The sequence below is a fragment of the Oncorhynchus mykiss genome, chromosome 4 (assembly GCF_013265735.2).
Source record: "Oncorhynchus mykiss isolate Arlee chromosome 4, USDA_OmykA_1.1, whole genome shotgun sequence".
NCBI lineage: Eukaryota > Metazoa > Chordata > Actinopteri > Salmoniformes > Salmonidae > Oncorhynchus > Oncorhynchus mykiss.
Window position 1 is genome coordinate 18,055,997 of NC_048568.1, and position 20,871 is coordinate 18,076,867.

At 43.1% G+C, this 20,871-nt stretch overlaps 1 protein-coding gene across 1 annotated transcript in view; it reads right to left on the minus strand.

The window, feature by feature from the left end:
• LOC110522229 (exostosin-1) overlaps positions 1–20,871 on the minus strand; it is a 264,478-nt gene that overhangs the window by 33,984 nt on the left and 209,623 nt on the right. Inside the window, exons 3-6 of the mRNA XM_021600447.2 lie at positions 15,623–15,716; positions 13,064–13,171; positions 5,395–5,514; positions 2,204–2,336 (exon numbers count right to left, since the gene is read on the minus strand). Coding sequence (XP_021456122.2) covers positions 2,204–2,336; positions 5,395–5,514; positions 13,064–13,171; positions 15,623–15,716 — 455 coding nt within the window. The remainder of the gene's footprint in view (positions 1–2,203; positions 2,337–5,394; positions 5,515–13,063; positions 13,172–15,622; positions 15,717–20,871) is intronic.

The following is a 20,871-nucleotide window of genomic DNA, read 5'->3' on the forward strand; positions in this document are numbered from 1 at the left end:
CTGGCCTCTACGCTGGATACTGGCCTCTACGCTGGATACTGGCCTCTACGCTGGATACTGGCCTCTTCGCTGGATACTGGCCTCTACGCTGGATACTGGCCTCTACGCTGGATACTGGCCTCTACGCTGGATACTGGCCTCTACGCTGGATACTGGCCTCTACGCTGGATACTGGCCTCTTCGCTGGATACTGGCCTCTACGCTGGATACTGGCCTCTACGCTGGATACTGGCCTCTACGCTGGATACTGGCCTCTACGCTGGATACTGGCCTCTACGCTGGATACTGGCCTCTACGCTGGATACTGGCCTTTACGCTGGTATCCCACACTCATCACAATGGACCGGAACAATCATGCTCAGCAAACGAGGCAATTTTGAGGGTTTTCCCGGACCATAACAGAAAGCCAGGTCAGATCAAAACAGACACAGACCTTCTGGACGCTGTGGCATAATTATCACTAGCAGTGGTATGACTGCAGAGGAGAAAGCTGTTAGGGGTTCCTGAACCTTGCTGAGATCTAGCTGCTGTAGTCGTCGTGGTAACCTTGAAAATAATTAGTGGTGCCGGGGAAGTGAGGAGGTGTGGAGACGTGGGCAAGTGTTACCGCCTTTTCACACAAGGTGGTGGTGGACATGTATGATGACTGTGCTGCTGACTGTTTATCTAACAGCAATAACTTGCAGTTTCCCTCAAGGAGCTTCCTGGAACTAGTCCTTCTCCACGATGCCGACTTGGCACAATGCAATGAGAGAAGACTGTGTGGAACCGCATATGCAGCAGTCAGATGAATTCACATTGTTTGTGATGCCCTGCCAATCTAATCCAAAGATTTAGACAAGATATATTTTCCCCCTCATGTGAAAGGCTATAATGAAGCTTCAGATTGAGATTGATTGACAGCTCATTAGTGTCACTGTTTGCTGGATAGCTTGCAGAGAAAAGATAGCTTGACAACAATTCCTGCCAGTAATAAAGAGTGCTTCAACGTGGTCCTTCAACGTGGTCCTGCTGATCATTTTCACTCAACGTTTTTGAGTTCAAACAAAATTCAGTTGAGACATTATGAGTGAAAATTTGAACTCAAATGGCGATGATAATTGGTTTTGATGACTGCGGATAACAAGCAGAGTTTCTACAGCGAACATACAGACAGTTTTTTTTGCAGTGAATGGGCCTATCCTTTCTCATCCACTGCTTTGGCATGTCTTCATACATTCCCAGTAGCTTTAAACACAGTTAAAAGAGAATTGTGAAGCAAACAGCCTGTGAAGTACATGATAGGAGGTGCCAAAGCAGCTGGACTCTCTACTTAACAAGTTGGAAATCCAATTTGTGATTTTGAGGCGGTATACACAGTCATCAAGACCCCCAGAGATGGAGCCCAACATCGCCTTCTTTTCTACTTCTCAGAGAAAATATGATACGGCACAGATGCTGTCCTAATAGCAAAATATTGTAACATCAACTTTAAATTCCGCAGAGACAAATAAAAACTTTAAAAACAGTAAAATCATCAGTAGAATTTACATAGGCCTAAACCGCAGACGTGAACTTTGGAACTACCTAGAAAAGTTTTGAAACCCCTTCGCCATTCAGAATTACGGAAAGAGAGACTGATAATGCCTGTGTATTACCGGAACTGGCAAAAACTTATTTGACCGCTAAGAGAAAGACAAGCATCTATCTGAGTTATGGCTTCATCCCAGTTCTTCTCGCAGTACTGCGGCAGCAGCACGGTACATAACGCACAGCTCCACGGCGCTCCATGCAGGAGGGAATGCACAAGACACGGACGCCTGGCTGACTGACTCTAGGCAGGACTTGAACCTCACCAGTAAATGGCACTGCAGATAGAATATGGGATAACATACACCAGTTCCCAAAGGTTAAATCCATTACACTTTCAGCTGTAAAGTGCATTGGTCAGTCGCCAAACATGAACTTCAGTTAACATACAATGTTGTCTGTGGTTGGTTAGCATGAGCAACAATTTCATGGAATGTAGCATTGGGGGGGATAGAAAACAGGATAGAGGAAGAGGTGACGAGCGCACATTGACATTAGGCGCTCCGCAATGAACTGGCTGTGAATGAAGACCTAAAGGACCGAGCAAAGGTCTGATCCTTTTGTGATTGTGTCAGCTCCCATGCGTATAGAAGAGGAGTCTGTTACACCAGGTCATTAACAGGCTCCAACTCACCCAGAGACAAGTAGTAGAAGGGGAACACTGCAGCGTCTGTGGAGAACTGAGGCAGAACGTACAGTCCACCCGGCAACGAATTCCACATCAACTTGTTCCTGGATACGTGTGAATTTATTCTGTCTTGGATTAGCTGCAGAAAAAGAAACAACACAGAGAGAAGGAGAGAGGAGAAAGAAAGAAATAGAAAGAGAAAGAGAAAGAGAAAGAGAGAGAGAGAGAGAGAGAGAGAGAGAGAGAGAGAGAGAGAGAGAGAGAGAGAGAGAGAGAGAGAGAGAGAGAGAGAGAGAGAGAGAGAGAGAGAGAGAGAGAGAGAGAGAGGTTTAGTATTAAGAAGCTGCTTGCTCTGCGGGAGGCTGGGTCTGATGGACATGGCCATGTTGTCGAGCAGCGTCTCTGGCGCAGAATACGCCTCATACCCTCAGCCGGGACTGATTCCCACTCACCCAGGTACAACTGTTACCCTGCATGTTGACTGTGGAGATTGGACCTGTATCTCCTCCCATGTCGCAATAGATGATAAGTATGATGACTGTGCTGCTGACAGTTTATCTGACAGCAACAACGTGCACAGTTTCTTAGTCTGTAAGGAGTTATTTGCATGCACTGGTCATGCTTTACACGAAGATCAGCCATGGGTCGCGATACTAGTTGTGTCAATGGAGACAAAACACAAAATAAAACGTTAATCAAAGTCATTCACATTAACAGTCATTTCATATCAGCCATATACTTTTGATTGCTCTTTCCAATGGACCCCCCCGACTCACTGCCTCTCCTGATATAGAAAGGCTACAGCTGCCAGAGACAGACCATATGTCTCCTCTCCTGCCTTTCCCTCAGAGCCTGGTGCTTTCTAGGCTGCTTCCACCGTTTGTACTGTGGTTTCCTAATGAGGTTGTGAGATAGGCCTTAATAAGCACCCCCTGAGTTAAAGGAGGCGAGGGGTCGACTCCTCCATACCGCTGTTTACTCACTGCTAGGTGATGATCTTCATTTCTGTTGCTAAAGATACCTCCGCAGTACAAAGGCACCTTCTTTTCCAGTTGCTACAGTTTCCTCTGTCTGGTTTACACTTTCTCAAAATATATCTGAAAACTCCATTGACAGATTCAGGTCTGATAAACCTGGCTGAGGGAAGAGTAACGTCTGGCTGTTTGTAATGCGGCCTCCTCGGGGTGATTTGCATAACAGTTTACAGTCCATGTGGCAGTCCAGTACCAGGAACACTGACATGACAGATGCCTTTTGATCTATATGGAGAGTTAGCTGGCACTTCCTGCAAGCCTCACAACAGCACTGTGTGTGCCTGGGGATATTTAGGATGCCTCATTTCCCCCATTTTGTCAGTCGGCATGTAGCCCCAGCATTTAGCACTTCTGCACAATGGTAAATATGCATGGAAACGGGCCTAATTTTGTCCCTGTTGGATTTGGACTAGGCACCTGGTGGTGACGTTCGCCCGGCATCACATAAAAACCAACACTCGGCCCTAATCCCAAACCCAATTCATCACAAAGTGCTGCTGTGGCTCCCTTTGAAGAACCATGACGGAATGCCTAAAATACACCCGACTCACTTCCTCTTTTCCCCTCCTTCTGTCATTGTGTCCTTTGATATGAAGTGGTGAATTGTCGGTATAGTACAAGGAATGGAGTAAAGACAGAGACTGGGGAAATGAAACACCGACACCCACCCGAAGAGAAGAATAAACAACAGGGACGAAGACATATAGGTGACAGGTTGGAGTATCTGCTGAGTGAGTTCTAAATTAGGGCTTCCAACGCCATTATAACTAATAAGAGTAGTTTCTGAATGTGTAAGTGATACAGTAAATTGTGTAAGTAGGTTCATACACTGAGTATGCAAAACATTAGGAACACCTTCCTAATATTGAGTTGCACCCCCTTTTCCCTTCAGAACTGCCTCAATTCGCCGGGGCATGGACTCTACAAGGTGTCGAACATGTTCCACAGGGATGCTGGCCCATGTTGACTCCAATGCTTCCCACAGTTGTGTCAAGTTGGCTGGATGTCATTTTGGTGGTGGACCATTCTTGACACACACGGGAAACTGTTGAGGGTGAAAAACCCAGCAATGTTGCAGTTCTTGACAGAAACCGGTGAGCCTGGCACCTACTACCATACCCCGTTCAAAGACACGTAAATATTTCGTCTTGCCCATTCACCCTCTGAATGGCACACATACACAATCCATGTCTCAATTGTCTCAAGGCTTAAAAATCCTTATTTAACCCGTCTCCTCCCCATTATCTACACTGATTGAAATGGATATAAAAAGTGACATCAATAAGGGATCATAGCCTTCACCTGTATTCACCTGGTAAGTGTATGTCATGGAAAGAACAGGTGTTCCTAATGTTTGGTACACTCAGTATATTAAAAAAAACATAGAAAAAAATCAGACCAAAGTAAAACCATTCTCACCCAGAAGAAAAAGACAAAAGCTAAACAGTTGAGACAGTGGGGTGCACAGAGAGCCTATGAGAGTGTTTGGATGTTACCCTGCTCTGAACTGTACCTCTCATACCTGCAGGCCAAAACACTTCACGCCTGGGTTTCTTCTCCACACATCGTACATCTTATCAAACACATAATACCATCAAACAAAGAAAATGGGATTTCTGATTGTTCTAGGGGAAACATGATAATTATTTCAACTTTGCTCTGAGGGGACACTGTATTTGAGGGTGTGACAACAATAAATGGTAGCAGGATAACAAAAGGGGATGTTTTTTTAAGTAACCCCAGCTACCAGTCTACGTACTGTAGTCCCCACACATTTAAGTTGCCAGAGGAAACTGTTACACTGCAGACTCTTTTGATCATGGCAGGTTCTGACTAACTGTCTGTTCTGGGGAAGAGGCTGATGAAAACCCTTTGTGTCGGTTTCCCCCCAGAGACTGAGACAGAAGAGAGAGTATAGTGAAAACACTCCTAAAGTAAGAGCCAGACTGTCAGCAGTAAGAAAAAAACAAACCAGGGGAAATTAAGAACTTGGTTGGGGAACTCTGTTGTACAGCCACCATCAATTTATCCTGGCCACTTGTGCACATTATAGAAAAGTCTATCCGTTATCCTGGCTGCTGGCTGTCTGGCCTTGCAATCCTCCCAACCTGCTCCCACCCACTTCCGATTCACATGAACAGTTCTAGAAATGGGAGAGCTTACCTCTAATGTAGTTAATACTATTTTTGCTACCGAAGAAAAATACGCATCCCAGAGGAACTGAGTCTGCTGCCTGAGCGCCAATATTTTGTCATGGTCCACAGATCTGGTAATTGAAGAAACCTGGGGAAAAAAAAGGACAGAGTAAAACATTTAATGAGTGTGAGAGAGTCGGGGAACATGGGTTATTCTCTGGGCAGATGTGATTAGGTGAAATCCTCCTTCCCGAGGGAGGCCCATGGACACACTGACTCTCTGTAGATTCTAACCTTCCTTTAGTGGCTATTACTTGAGGGACCAATGACATCGTTAACGACGGTACTCAGCGGTCAAATTACACTGTCATTTGTGTGGCAGAGGACTAATGGAATTTGCTGCCATATCGTTCCAATTGAGGACTATTCTCTCCAGTGGTATCTCCAAGCATAGGCCAAACTGCTAGAGGGAAACGGAGGTGTTGGTATGTGCTGGTAAACCAGCCTTGTGTGAGAGAGGGTGAGCCCCTCAGCTAGGGATCATGTCCCTCCTGTGGCAAACACACAATGCTATCAAACCCTGCTAACTGACAGATAGCACTGCTCTGTCCTGTCACTTCTCATCTCTGAGTCTCCTCATCAATTATACAAACATTGAAACATACAATTGACAATGTGACACGTGGCAGGAGAGGGGGCAAGAGAGACAAATCAGCGTTGTCACAATGAACGTCACATTTCTTACCCCCAAATCACAAAGACAACCCCCCTCCACCTGAAGCCTGAAAACAATGTCTTTCTGAGCTGATGTTCGGCAGTGACAGTATTTCTAGTTTTAATACAGTCAGAGGCAGGACATAAATAACACCAATCTAATCACACAACCCTCTCTCCATTAGTGTTTATGTGTCTCCACTGTGGGGGAATATGCTCTCCACATGTTGTGCTGAGTTGTTGCGTGTCATTCTTCAACATAATTGAACGCAATGAGATTCCATTTTCACAGTAGGTGCAGCAACTTGATTGTCGTATAAAACCAAAACAGGGGATTGACTTAAAAACTCTCCTTCACTCTCATTTTGTCCCAACACACACCACCACAGCAGTATGGTGTGGGAGCCATTTACAAACTCTGTGAATAAAGCCGGATGTACAGTGGGGTCCGGAATGACTTGGTTCCTTGTTAAAGATGAGCAAAAAAGACTGTATAAAATAATTAATAAAAATACTGAGCTATATTGTATGATCCAAAACAAGGAAAAAATATATTATTTTATACTAATACAATTGCTCAGAGAAAGAGATTCTGTTTAACAAGTAATTAAACAAATCTCATAGAGCTAAGGGTCAAAATGATTGGATCCCTTGTTTTCGATAGTCCAGCACCCTCCCCTTGCGAGGATAACTACACTGAGTCTATTTCTATAATGTTTTATCAGATTGGAGAGCACATTGGGAGGGATCTTAGACCATTCCTCCATACAGAATCTTTCCAGATCATTGATATCCTTCGTCTGTGAAAACCACAGGTTTTCAATTGGGTTCAAGACCAGAGACTAAGAGGGCCACTGCAAAATGTTGATTCTGTGGTAAATTAACAATTTCTTTGTGCTTGGGGTTATTGTCTTGCTGGAAGATCCACGTTTCAGCCTCCTGGCAGAGTCAACCAGGTTTTGGCTAAAATGTGCTGGTACCAAATACCAGCACAAGTTCATGATGCCGTTGACCTTAACAAGGGCCTCAGGACCAGTGGAAGCAAAATAGCCCCAGAACATCAAAGATCCACCACCGTATTTTACAGTAGGGATGAGGTATTTTCTGCATATGCACTGTTCTTTTGAAGGCGAAACCCACCATTGGAGTGCATGGCCAAAGAGCTTTATTTTCATGTCATCTGACCGCCTGGATTTGACTAAACGGCATTGGCACTTGGATTGGAACCGGTGTTATGGTGATTATGACATGAACATGGAGTTCTTTAGCCACGCACACCAATGGTGGGTTTCACCTTCGAAAGAACATATACAGAAAATCTCTCATTCCCATGACATCAAGTATCTGGAAAGATTATATATGGAGGAATGGTCTAATCTCAAAACATGATAGAAAAAGGCTCAGTGTCGTTATCCTCGCAAGGAGAGGGTGCTGGAGTATGGAAAACACAGAATCCAATCATTTTGACCCCTAACTTTTAGAGATTTTCTGTATCACTTGTTAAAGAAAATCTCTTGCTATGTATTAGTATAAAACAATATATTTCTTCAATAATTTTGAGCATACAATATACTGTAGCTCAGTATTGGTTTCATTTATTTTATATAGTATTTTCTGCCCATCTTTAGCACGGGATCCAATAATTCCGGACCCACTTTAAGTTATTATCTTGACCATCCTAACCATGTTTATATCTCTGTTTGTACATACGAGTTTATCTTACATGCATATAAAGATCGCATTGGCTTATCTTACTTACAATGAATCCGGTGGAAGATTATCTATAGATAGATACATGTAAACCATCTCAATAGCCATTCATTTGTCATTTTTGGAGTGTAGAAAAGTTGCAGTGCCATTACAAAAGTTTCTGATTTGTTTTTAATCAAAACACAGTTAGCTGGTTCTTTTCCATAAACAACTCATGCAAATCTTCGTCGTAAGCAAGTTGGGTTTTAATAGGAAATTAGATTTAAATGGAAAATACATTTTCCCAGAGAAAACCACTGACATTTACATTGAACAATCTAAACACAAAATGGAACTACAAACCAGAAGTGTTTTGACCCTTCGAACTTCGACAACATTCCTCACCTTTTAGCATCCTTTCGTATCTAACTCCCACTCTAAATGCCTGAGGGCTCCATGGCTTTTCATCTGACGCCAGTGTGAATGCAGTTCTACACAACTTGTAAGGAAATCATTTAATTACATGTAACAATTATTTGTGCTTTTAAATGCACAAACACTGTCATTATTACTGTCATTGTGTTTTTTTCTTTTTTTCCTTCTGAAGACAAAACGTCCATAGGTGCCTCATATCCTGTTACAGCATATCATACACATACACAACATGACCAAATGAATGTGGACACCTGCTTGTCGAACATCTCACTCCATGGGCATTAATATAGAGTTGGTCCCCCCCTTTGCTGCTATAACAGCCTCCCCTCTTCTAGATGTTGGAACCAAGGCCGTAATTATAATATACAGTGGGGCAAAAAGTATTTAGTCAGCCACCAATTGGGCAAGTTCTCCCACTTAAAAAGATGAGAGGCCTGTAATGTTCATCATAGGTACACTTCAACTATGACAGACAAAATGAGAAGAAAAAAATCCAGAAAATCACATTGTAGTATTTTTAATGAATTTATTTGCAAATTATGGTGGAAAATAAGTATTTGGTCAATAACAAAAGTTTATCTCAATACTTTGTTATATACCCTTTGTTGGCAATGACAGAGGTCAAACGTTTTCTGTAAGTCTTCACAAGGTTTTCACACACTGTTGCTGGTATTTTGGCCCATTCCTCCATGCAGTGATGTTTTGTGGCTGTTGCTGGACAACACGGACTTTCAACTCCCTCCAAAGATTTTCTATGGGGTTGAGATCTGGAGACTGGCTAGGCCACTCCAGGACCTTGAAATGCTTCTTACGAAGCCACTCCTTCGTTGCCGGGGCGGTGTGTTTGGGATCATTGTCATGCTGAAAGACCCAGCCACGTTTCATCTTCAATGCCCTTGCTGATGGAAGGAGGTTTCCACTCAATCTCACGATACATGGCCCCATTCATTCTTTCCTTTACACGGATCAGTCGTCCTGGTCCCTTTGCAGAAAAACAGCCTCAAAGCATGAGGTTTCCACCCCCATGCTTCACAGTAGGTATGGTTTCTTTGGATGCAACTCAGCATTCTTTGTCCTCCAAACACGACGAGTTGAGTTTTTACCAACAAGTTATATTTTGGTTTCATCTGACCATTTGACATTCTCCCAATCTTCTTCTGGATCATCCAAATGCTCTCTAGCAAACTTCAGACGGGCCTGGACATGTACTGGCTTAAGCAGGGGGACACGTCTGGCACTGCAGGATTTGAGTCCCTGGCGGCGTAGTGTGTTACTGATGGTAGGCTTTGTTACTTTGGTCCCAGCTCTACTTTGCTCACCGTTCTTGTGATCATTTTGACCCCACGGGGTGAGATCTTGCGTGGAGCCCCAGATCGAGGGAGATTATCAGTGGTCTTGTATGTCTTCCATTTCCTAATAATTGCTCCCACAGTTGATTTCTTCAAACCAAGCTGCTTACCAGGTCTACAATTTTGTTTCTGGTGTCCTTTGACAGCTCTTTGGTCTTGGCCATAGTGGAGTTTAGAGTGTGACTGTTTGAGGTTGTGGACAGGTGTCTTTTATACTGATAACAAGTTCAAACAGGTGCCATTAATACAGGTAACGAGTGGAGGACAGAGGAGCCTCTTAAAGAAGAAGTTACAGGTCTGTGAGAGCCAGAAATCTTGCTTGGTTCTAGTATTACAGAATAGGGCCTTCCTGTTGCCACAAAATTGGAAGCACAGAATCGTCTACAATATTATTGTATGCTTTAGCCCAAACCATGAAAAACAGCCCCAGACCATTATTCCTCGTCCACCAAACTTAACAGTTGGCACTATGCATTGGGGGAAGGTAGCATTCTGCTGGCATCTGCCAAACCCAGATTCATCTGTCGGACTGCCAGATGGTGAAGCATGATTCATCACTCCAGAGAACGCGTTTCCACTGGTCCAGAGTTGAATTGCGGCTAGGATTATACCACTCCAGCCGATGCTTGGCATTGCGCATGGTGATTTTAGACTTGTGTGCGGCTGCTCGGCCATGGAAACCCATTTCATGAAGCTCCCATAAACAGTTAATGTGCTGATGTTGCTTCCAGAGGCAGTTTGGAACTCTGTAGTGAGTGTTGCAACAGAGGACAGATGATTTTTACGCGTTACGCGCTTCAGCACCCGGCGGTCCCGTTCTGTGAGCTTGTGTGGCCTACCACCTCACGGCTGAGCTGCTGTTGCTCCTAGATGTTTCCAATTCACAATAACAGCACTTACAGTTGACTGGGGCAGCTCTAGCAGGGCAGAAACCTAACGAACTGACTTGTTGGAAAGGTGGCATCCTATGACGGTGCCATGTTGAAGGTCCCTGAGCTCTTCAGTGTGGCCATTCTACTGCCAATGTTTAGCTATGGAGATTGCATGGCTGTCAGTGGCGTGTATTCATAAATTCCAAGGGAAGCCAGGCTTCCCCAAAAAATAGACAAATAAAAAAAATGGAAATCTATCTTTTGTCTCTCTGTGTTTCATAATCTTCCTTCAATTAGCGCGACGCACAATTGGACCAGCGTGGTCCGTGTTTGGCCGGGGTAGACCGTCATTGTAAATAAGAATTTGTTCTTAACTGACTTGCCTTGTTAAATAAAGGTAACATTTTTTGCAAGACGCTGAATGTATCTCACAGGAGAAAGCATTCAGGCTTTCGAAACAGCGCCCCTCTGTCTCTCGACGTGTAGGCCATCAATCTGATACTGTCTGGTTCAAACGAGTATGACATTGATGCCGCCCTTAGCATTGCAGGCAAGGGAAGCCAGCAAGCATCTGGCCTCCTTTGACAAAAACATTTTTGAAAATGTTTTGCCAATCAGCATTGAGCTCAACTGTGAATGGTCCTGGCACACACCAAAAAAAGTGCCAAGGGAAGCCAGCTTGGATTTGGCGTCACTCCTATCAAATCCCATTGAGAGCATACGTCATTGACAGAAAAACTAGAACTGTTGCATCTCGTTGTGTTGTTGTCCTCTGGTGGCTAGCTAGCTAGCTAAAATTGTCCCTTTCCTAAATTAGCTATGGATGGAGATAGGGATTTGGACTTGTGGTTTTACTTAATTCTTTGTACTGGCCTATGATTATAACAGCAATTCCGATCAAACCATTAATTAATTAACTGTTGTGCCCCTGGCCTGAGAGAATGGAAGTTCAATATGTAGCTAGATGTAGAAGGTTAATGTTAACTAGCTAACATTGCCCATTAATGAAAGTTAGGCTAGTGAGCAAACATTTTAGCCAGGTAGCCTAGGACAACAAAAAATAAAAACATGACAGAGTGATACCATCAACATGAAAGAGAGGAGGATGAAATTGTCGTTTCTCTACGAGTAGGGTGAGTCAACATGTTTTTCTACTTGCACGATCGCGCACACACAAGTTGATTGGACTAAATTGTTTTGGGTATTTTTTTATATCTTATAGGTATAGTTGTAATGGTGCTGGAATAGTGGAGGCAGCTCCTGTTTTCTTTGTGACTTGTGGCAACTCTCTGTGGTTCTAAATCCATAGTTGTTTAGTGATCTGAAAGTGTCAGAAACATTCACTTGCTTGACCATGCTGTAGATCTGTTACATGCTATATGCTTTGTGGACTTCACTGGGCAGGGGTTGCTATCCGGTTTTGTGATAAAACAAAGATGTTGTTGAATTCTGCTACGGTTTTCTTATTGTCTCGGCCTTTAGGCCTATATATCACGGTCGCAAGGCATATGAATTAACAGGTTATGGAGCAAACAAAATGCAACAAATCACAATGCAAGTGATTTTACCCACGCTCCGCTACTGATGGCTGTGTGCTCGATTTTATACACCTGTCAGCGACGGGTGTGGCTGAAATAGCTGAATCCATTGATTTGAAGAGGTGTCCACATACTTTTGTATATATAGCGTATCTGACAACAATTAGCATGCTTTTAGGACGGGGACTTTGTAACGAGAGGGTGGAGAGGGAGAGAAAAAACATTTGCTTCTCTGAATGTCTTCCATTCAACAGCGTATAGTCACAAATAATTACAGGACTTGCAATAAAACCCATTTACGACTTTTAACAGGCTGCTCTTGCATTGTGTGGTCTCAATAGTGCAATTGATTGTAAATCTAATTCCAATCCAATCTTTGTGTGAATCAGTAGTATGAGAAATATGTGTCAAGTTTCTGTAATGTGTCAGAGCAGCTCCTTTACGGAAACCGGCTAATTAATTGTGCTGATTTCATAAGTGGGGGTAGAGCTGACAAGAAGGGGAATGGTACCTTCAAGCTAAATCCTGTCATTATATCTCGGGACACACATCCTTTCCTCATTCTCTTCACTTTCATGTCCACATGACATTTTGGCTGTCGTATTTCAAACCCCTCTCTTTCTCACCACATTAATAACCGGCAAGCTCAGAGTCATGAAAGGGCAGATCGGTAGCAGCTACTAATAGATGCAGTAATGAAATAACCTAAAATATCATACACCTTCCATGACATAATTAATGGGAGAGTTTATTGATACAGGGGACGTGGCTACGGGAGACAGGCAGGGGCGCGGTGGGTTAATATGTGAAGGTACCCTGGCATTTTATTCCACCCCTCTGCAAACAAGTGCCTCTGAAACCGTGGGTGTGGCTGCCCACCCCCCCAAAAGTTACTATATCGCATTTGCAAAGAATTATGAATATATTCATTTGGAGAGAGAGGTAAACGTTATCCACCACAGTGGTCCTTACTAAAAGCACAAAGTGAGTTGTGAGGCACTTGTGTTCTAGCCTAAGGGGCAGTATGATAGCGGTGAAAAGAGAGAGAGCGAGAGAGAGAGATCAGTGTCATAGGGAGGATGTCTCCATCAGTAAGCTACCTGCAGTAGGAGCCTCTCGTCCCCGATGACAGCTGCTTTGCTCCAGTCGATGATCTCAGAGAAAGGCAGCTCCCAGCCGTTGCTCAGTATGACAGGGATACAGGCAGCCTGGGGGGGGGGGGGGGGGAGAGGGGGTGAAGGATGGGGAGGAGGGGGGTAGCCCAGGCAGAGGAGGCACAGAAAGGGTCAGATATACACAGACACCTTTATTATGGTTAGCTCTCTACACTTCTACAGGACTGAAGAAGAAATAGGCGAGGTTATCCAATAGCTAGTCTTACTTTACACACTCCTCTGGTATGTTGTGGGATTTCTCTCTGGGAAAGTGAAGTGTCAGATTCCTCTGCACTCATGTCTACAAACAGGTTCATCTGAACGCCTTTCACACAGAGTAAAAGGTGGTCTATTAGTCACACAATGGTAGGGCGTATTGTATAAAGCTTTTTAGTTTAAGCCATTGGTTCTTATCAATATTGCAGAGAATGAGTCACTAGCAACACAAACAAATATGCGAACAATTACACAATACTATTTTGAGTTTTGTTTTCTTTGTCTGTTGAACATACTTCATCAAGCCTGTTTTAATATTCAGGAATACATATGGTCTTCCTCAAAGCAGCACCTTTATAATGAAATGGAAATGAGAGATGGTTTAATCCGTAAACTTCTTTACACAATTTAACTCAAGGAAACACCACAGCAACACATAAACCAGTTAATCACTTAAAGCCAGGCTTTTACAGGGATCAAATTCTCTACAGAGCTACATTTACAAAGGATTCACTATTAATGGATGTTCAGAGGTGAGAAAAGCGAAGTGGCAACCATTTTTAGGGAGACTCAACTGGGTGCGCTAGCACTTACGGAGAAATTAATATGGCCTACTTCATTAGAATCCCTTTAAATTTCCAACCAAGGCTGCGTACTGAACCAAGCATTTTCAACTGAGACTTGGATCTCCATCATTAAACGTTTGACACTCATTTGGGGCTTAAGGAGACTCTGAGAAAGGCCAAGTCCATGATTGGAGGCCTGTCTGTCTGTTTAAATCCCCTTTGCTCTTTAGTCATGGAGGGCTGTTATGTAGAGGGGGGAAGGGAAAGACAGAGGTTTGGTTTGGCTGCAGACCACGCGTTTCCCTCCAACAACACAGCCTGGCTTAGCTTCGTGGCCTCGTCTCCTTCTCCCCTCCCATTCTCCTCCCCCCTTCCCCTTTCTTCCTCCTCCTCCTCCTCCTCCTACTCCACCTCCTCTTCTCTCCTGTGTTGTTGGAGGGAAACACGTTGTCTGCAGCCAAACCAAACCTCTGTCTTTCCCTTCCACCATCTACATAACAGCCCTCCTTTGAGCCTCGCTTGACAGATAGAGATGACGAATAGATGACGAATAGGAGAGAGCTCCCTCACACAATATGAAAGCTCAATCTGTGTCATGTCTAAAAACCTGTTTGATGTTCCTGTTTCAAAGTGTCCCCTCTGAAATCTGGGTGCGGAATGCAACTGCCTCACCCTTAAAAGGCAGCACAGAACGCACCATTTTGGGAGCCGCAAATCCGACTAGCTCTCAGTCGGCACTGAGATGATTATTTCCACATTTGAATTGTTACCTACAGTGTGTCTGCCTAACTGCTGCACTGACCCCTTGTAGAGAGTGGGGTAGAAATGACTAGGCTGCTTCCTTCATTCTTTACTTTGTACCCAGGCCTCAGTGTATCTGGATGTGATAACACTATACTTTCTTATTAGATTCCACATTTGAGTATACAGTACACAACATTAAGGACACCTTCCTAATATTCCAAGTTGGCTGGATGTCCGTTGGGTGGTGGACCATTCTTGACGCACAAGGGAAACTGTTGAGCATGAAAAACCCAGCAGCGTTGCAGTTCTTGATGCAAACTGGTGCGCTTTGCACCTACTATCATAGCCCGTTCAAAGGCACTTACATTTTTTGTCTTGTCCATTCCCCTTCTGAATGACACACTTACACAATTCATGTCTCAATTGTCTCAAGAATTCAAAATCCTTATTTAACCTGTCTCCTCCCCTTCACCTACACTGATTGAAGTGGATTTAACAGGTGACATCGATAAGGGATCATAGCTTTCACCTGGATTCACCTGGTCAGTCTATGTCATGGAAAGAGCAGGTTTACCTCATGTGTTGTATACTCAGTGTATATAGACACATGCTTATCCATAATGGGATGGTTCAAAGTCATAAACAATCCTAAAATACTTCTATAGAGGCTTCTGTCAGTCCAAATAAACATGCCAGAGATGAGAAGACCAGGTGTTAATGGAAGTGGGAGGTGTTGGAAGAGATAAAAATAGGGCTACTCTGTTATCTACAGCACAGAAATCGTCTGCGGCTGTTTTTGAAAAGATGACAGGTTGTCAATACCAATAATCCAAGCATCAGGCCTGGCAGCCTGCAGGACCTGCACAACTCCCAGGCTCCAATCGCGGCTGCTGTGCCGACGACTAGCATCCGTTACCAAGGAAACCACTTGGAGACTCAGAGGGACAGGGTTTTGACGGGGAAACGACAAACTACGTACCTGGAGGGCCTCAAGAAAGCGAAAGGAACCCAGCCTGCGACCGCGGGGCACCAGACAGAAGCTTGAGTTGTGGAGCAGCTCCTGGTAGTCGAACCTAGAGACAGACAGAAATAAACTTTGTCAGACTCATGGAGACATCACACGAGCTAAGATCGACTCCTTTGAGGTCCAAAGGACGAAAATGTTCAAAAACCCCTGTCAGTGAGTTTTGTGGAACAAGTAGAGAGAACATTTACAACAGAAAGAGACAGGTTAGTTTACAGTAAATGTGTCCTTAGATGAAATGCATGCAAACAACAATTACAGCATTAAAATAGTGGAACCATCTTCCCTCTTGTGGTGTCAGAATTTGGGGTGAGCTGTTGTAACTTCAAGGGATATGTTCTGTGTTGGACTGTGATGTTATGCCTTTCAATAGACTCCTGGTATGTCTGCACCCTAAGACAAGGCCATTCTGTTCCGGAATGGTTGCTTGTATAGAATAACGGTTGTGTAAACAATGTGATTGTATTATCACCTCCCACTATATAAGGGACATATAATCATTCATGTAACCACACCATTCATGTAACCATTCATTCTGAGTTCTTTCCTCTGAAATCTGAGGTAGATCTCCCCTGCAGCTGATTGCTATTGATAATGCATCCACCCAGGTGAGTCCTGTTTGGGCACATATTCTTGACAGTTTATTTGTCAGAACACCATTATAGCATTCTACAAGTCCATAACTTCCCGGGTGAAGCAGTACATGTAAATTCCTCTTAACGTGCAGCATGTCACACAGTTCTGTCATTATCATTGAGGTGAAATACGTGACTCGTTTCAGGAAACTAGGCGTATGTCGCTCCTCACTAGTTCACAGGAGCAGCATTGGAATGTGAACATGTATTTTTTATCAAAATGTGTTATTTGGCAGAAATGCTTTCTGGAACATGTGAGCTTTCATGTGCCTTAATAACAAACTTGTATTCCATCTATAAATATGAATAAAAGTGTTAAATTACGAGCCTAGTTGGTTTAGCCATGGAAAAAGGCAGGAACCTTCCCGCTAGCCATGATTGCCTGAGATAATGGATGGGCTGGAAATGCTGGGAGATGCGTTTGGATTGGTCTGCCATGTCTTCTGTCTATAACGTGAGTTGTTCAGTATGTGTTGGCAGTCCTTTCTACTGCGCCATTTTTGAAACATAACGTTAGCCCTCGAGAACTACAAAAGTTTTGCTACTTTTCTCAACAACATTGATGTCCTGAATTTAGCAGGAGCTATCGACAGTTCAGTTGGAAAAAGTGATGGGCTACTTTCTGTACACACCAAGGTCAGTGTGAACTGTAGTGACTTGACACAACGCTGACCAAACAAAATGGTTCCAGTCTGCCGTGAAGCGTTCATCAATATATACGGTTAAGAGTCTAGCTACATTCTCAGATATTATAAGTTTCTAATTCTGTCAGAATGTAGTTTTTATTGCAAGCTAAAGTGTACTGTTACTTAGCGAGCAAATGTTAGCTTGCTGGCTCGCTAGCTAACGTTACATGTATGATCTATTATTCAAATCAGAAATCCATTTGCATTGCTAGTTATAGCCTAATGTTAGCTAGCTAACGTTACATGTATGATCTATTATTCAAATCAGAAATCCATTTGCATTGCTAGTTATAGCCTAATGTTAGCTAGCTAACGTTGAACCTAGTTTGTTAGCTTTAGCTACCTGCAGATTAATTCTACAGCTATGACAATGTTTGTATTGGTAGTAGTATGAGTTGGGATTATGACGGTTCATTGTTCAACAAGATCGCTACATGTCTAAACAAATGATTCCACTTCTGCCGGATTATTACATGACCCATCAAATTAGACAAGTGTGTCTGGGGGTGATTACGGCCTTCTATTGTATTTCATGAACATGTGTACATGTCTAGACAATAGTGACCCATAGTGACGTAGCTAGACGTGGCTGCGGGGAGGTTATAGCATTTCCTTCACATGACCCATCAATTTAGACAAGTGTCAAGTAAGCGTTATCTAATAATGATAAAGTATTTATTAAATATTTTTATCTGGACACTTTCTGTTTTTGATATTGCTACTATGCAAGTAACCACTTCATTGTACCGTTTACACCTTCTATATTCTGTGCATGTGACAAATAAACATGGCCTCACATGTGAATCCTTAAAGAGATGGGTGGGGCTAATGCTTTAGAGGATGTGAATGATGCTGAATGGGTCTAGACAAAGAAGAGATCTCCAGTAGGTGTACCAAAAAAATTCAAGGGCCATTTCCTCAAAAGTTTATCAAGTTTCAAAGCAGAATTACTTTCCCATTGTTCCTCAACCAAAGTGTATGATACACCATTATCTAGCTCTGAGTTTCTACTTTTATCCAATGTAAAAAAACACAATTTCAAATGTTGCTACATAAGACCGAATCAAGGCCACATGTATCCAAGGCCTTATCGCTATCTACACTTTGTGGTGCACAGAATCATGGAACAATGTCTTGTAACAGGCACTTACCTCCAGTCTTTGCTTCCTCATTTGATGTGAGGTAGGCTTCAATACATTTGGAGTAACTGTCAACCATTACCAACATATCTTTTTTCATTTTACAGACAGGTGAACAAAATGAATTTGCATATTAAAGGGCCCCAGGGGACTGGTAGGCTTGACAAAGAGGTCGGTACTTGCTTCCCTGCGTTGTATTCTTGACAAATTAGACATTGGGCACAGATTTGGGTGTGTACTATTCTTTTCTACAATGATTTACCTCTCCCCCTCCGGACACATGACTCACACCTTGATTCATGTGTCCCAAAAAAAAACAACACTGCCGGTTGAATAAAAATAAACTGTTTTAACTTCTCAAGGGACATGTTCTGTGTTGGACTGTGATGTTTTTACCTTTCATAGACTCCGGTTATGTCTGCACCCTAACACAAAGCCATTGTGTTCCCAGAACTGTTGCTGGTATTAAATAACTATTGTGTTAACAATATGATTGTATTATCACCTCCCACTTATATAAGGGACATATATATATGAGAGTTCTTCCCTGTGAAATCAGAGGTAGATCTCCCCTGCAGCGGCTTTTATTAAAGCTTATTCTATTATACAATTAAATAGTCTCTGCCTTCACCTTTGGACCTAATTTTCAACAACAACCTGAAGCTAGGACAGCAGAGTTTCTGCCCATCTTCCGAAAGCACCCGAAACTCTACCTCTTCAAAGAATTTCTTAAATAATCACATTGACCCCACCCCCAAAACATTTTTTCATTAAATAAATAAATACCCCCAAAAATGTACTTCCCTGAACCAACACTTGCACTTGACTCATACCATGGCTCATTTAACTATTTGATTTAGAATTTTAAGATCCCTTTAAGTATCAAAAAATATATATTTACCAATTACTACTATAGCCCATATAATCGCATTGAACACATTCATAAATGGCAAAAAAGATAGTCAAAAAATAAATCATAAAGAATAAGGTGTTGAAGTGTCTGTCCTATATCTAGGAGATAAAAGAAAGCTCAGGAAATATGTTTTTTTTTACACATTTAATCCCTTATATCTGTTGGCACAAAACTACCTCCATTCTTCCATTCATTTGTATGGGTTACCTAAAAACCAGTCACGTGACACTTGTGAAGGCCGTAGAGCAAAACAGAGAACACCATCACGTTCATGATTCTCATCTTTTAGTTTGTAGGCTGATCGGATGCCACATGCATTTTTGTGAGGACACAGATTTTCTGGATGTCTCATGGTCTGACAAACACCGCTGTAGCTCGGCCATTTTCCACCATAGATGCGGAAGGCCCACATAGGCGGATTCTGAGACACAGACCATGCAAAAAATCTCTAGCTTAAACTGACGGATTTTGATGGGGATAAAAAAAAAAAAAATATGTTACTTAAACTGAACAAAATATGTATAGTGTTGGTCCCATGTTTCAGAAGCTGAAATAAAAGATCCCCCAAATGTTTTATGCGTACAGAAACCTTTTTCCCCCCAACTTTTGTGCACAAATTTGTTTACATACCTGTTAGTGAGCATTTCTCCTTTGCCAAGATAATCCATCCACCTGACAGGTGTGACATATCAAGAACCTGATTAAACAGCATGCTCATTACACAGGTGCACCTTGTGCTGGGAACAATACAAGGCCACTCTAAAATGTGCAGTTTTGTCACACAACACAATGCCAAAGATGTCTCATGTTTTGAGGGAATGTGCAATGGGCATGCTGGCTGCAGGAATGACCGCCAGAGCTGTTGCCAGACAATTCAATGTTAATTTCTCTACCATAAGCCGCCTCCAACATCGTTTTAGAGAATTTGACAGTACGTCCAACCGGCCTCTGCACCTAGTCAGCTCAGGGATTCAAACCAGCGACCTTTCGATTACTGGCCCAATGCTCTTACCCACAGACCACGTGTATTGCGTTGTGTGGACGAGCGGTTTGCTGATGTTAATGTTGTGAACACAGTGCCTGCCCAATGGTGGCGGTGGAGTTATGGTATGGGCAGGCATAAACTATGGACAACGAACACAATTGCAAGTTTTGAAGGAGCGTGCAATTGGAAAGCTGACTGCAGGTCCACCAGAGCTGTTGCTGAAGAATTTAATGTTAATTTATTTTCCATAAACCGCCTCTAACGTTGTTTTAGAGCATTTGGCAGTATGATCAACTGGCCTCAGAACCGTAGATCACGTGTAACCACACCAGCCCAGGACCTCCACATCTGGCTGCTTCACCTGTGGGATTGTCTGAGACCAGCCACCCAGACAGCTGATGAAACTGAGGAGTATATCTGTCTGTAATAAAGCCCTTGTGTGAGGAAAAACTTTCTGATTGGCTGGGCCTGGCTCCCCAGTGGGTGGGCTTGGCTCCCAAGTGGTTGGGCCTATGCCCTCCCAGGCCCACCAATGGCTGCACCCCTGCCCAGTCATGTGAAATACATAGATTAGGGCCTAATTAATTAATTTTAATTGACTGATTTACTTATATGGACTGTAACTCAGTAAAGTCATTGAAATTGTTGCACGTTACATTTATATTTTTGTTCAGTATAGAGATTGACACACGGGTGCATCAATAGACTTGAGGATTAAACAGGTTAACAGTCACAAGGCCGCAGGGCCAGACAGATTACCAGGATACGTACTCAGAGTATGCGCTGATCAGCTAGCAAGTGTCTTCACTGACATTTTCAACCTCTCCCTGTCAGAGTCTGTAATAC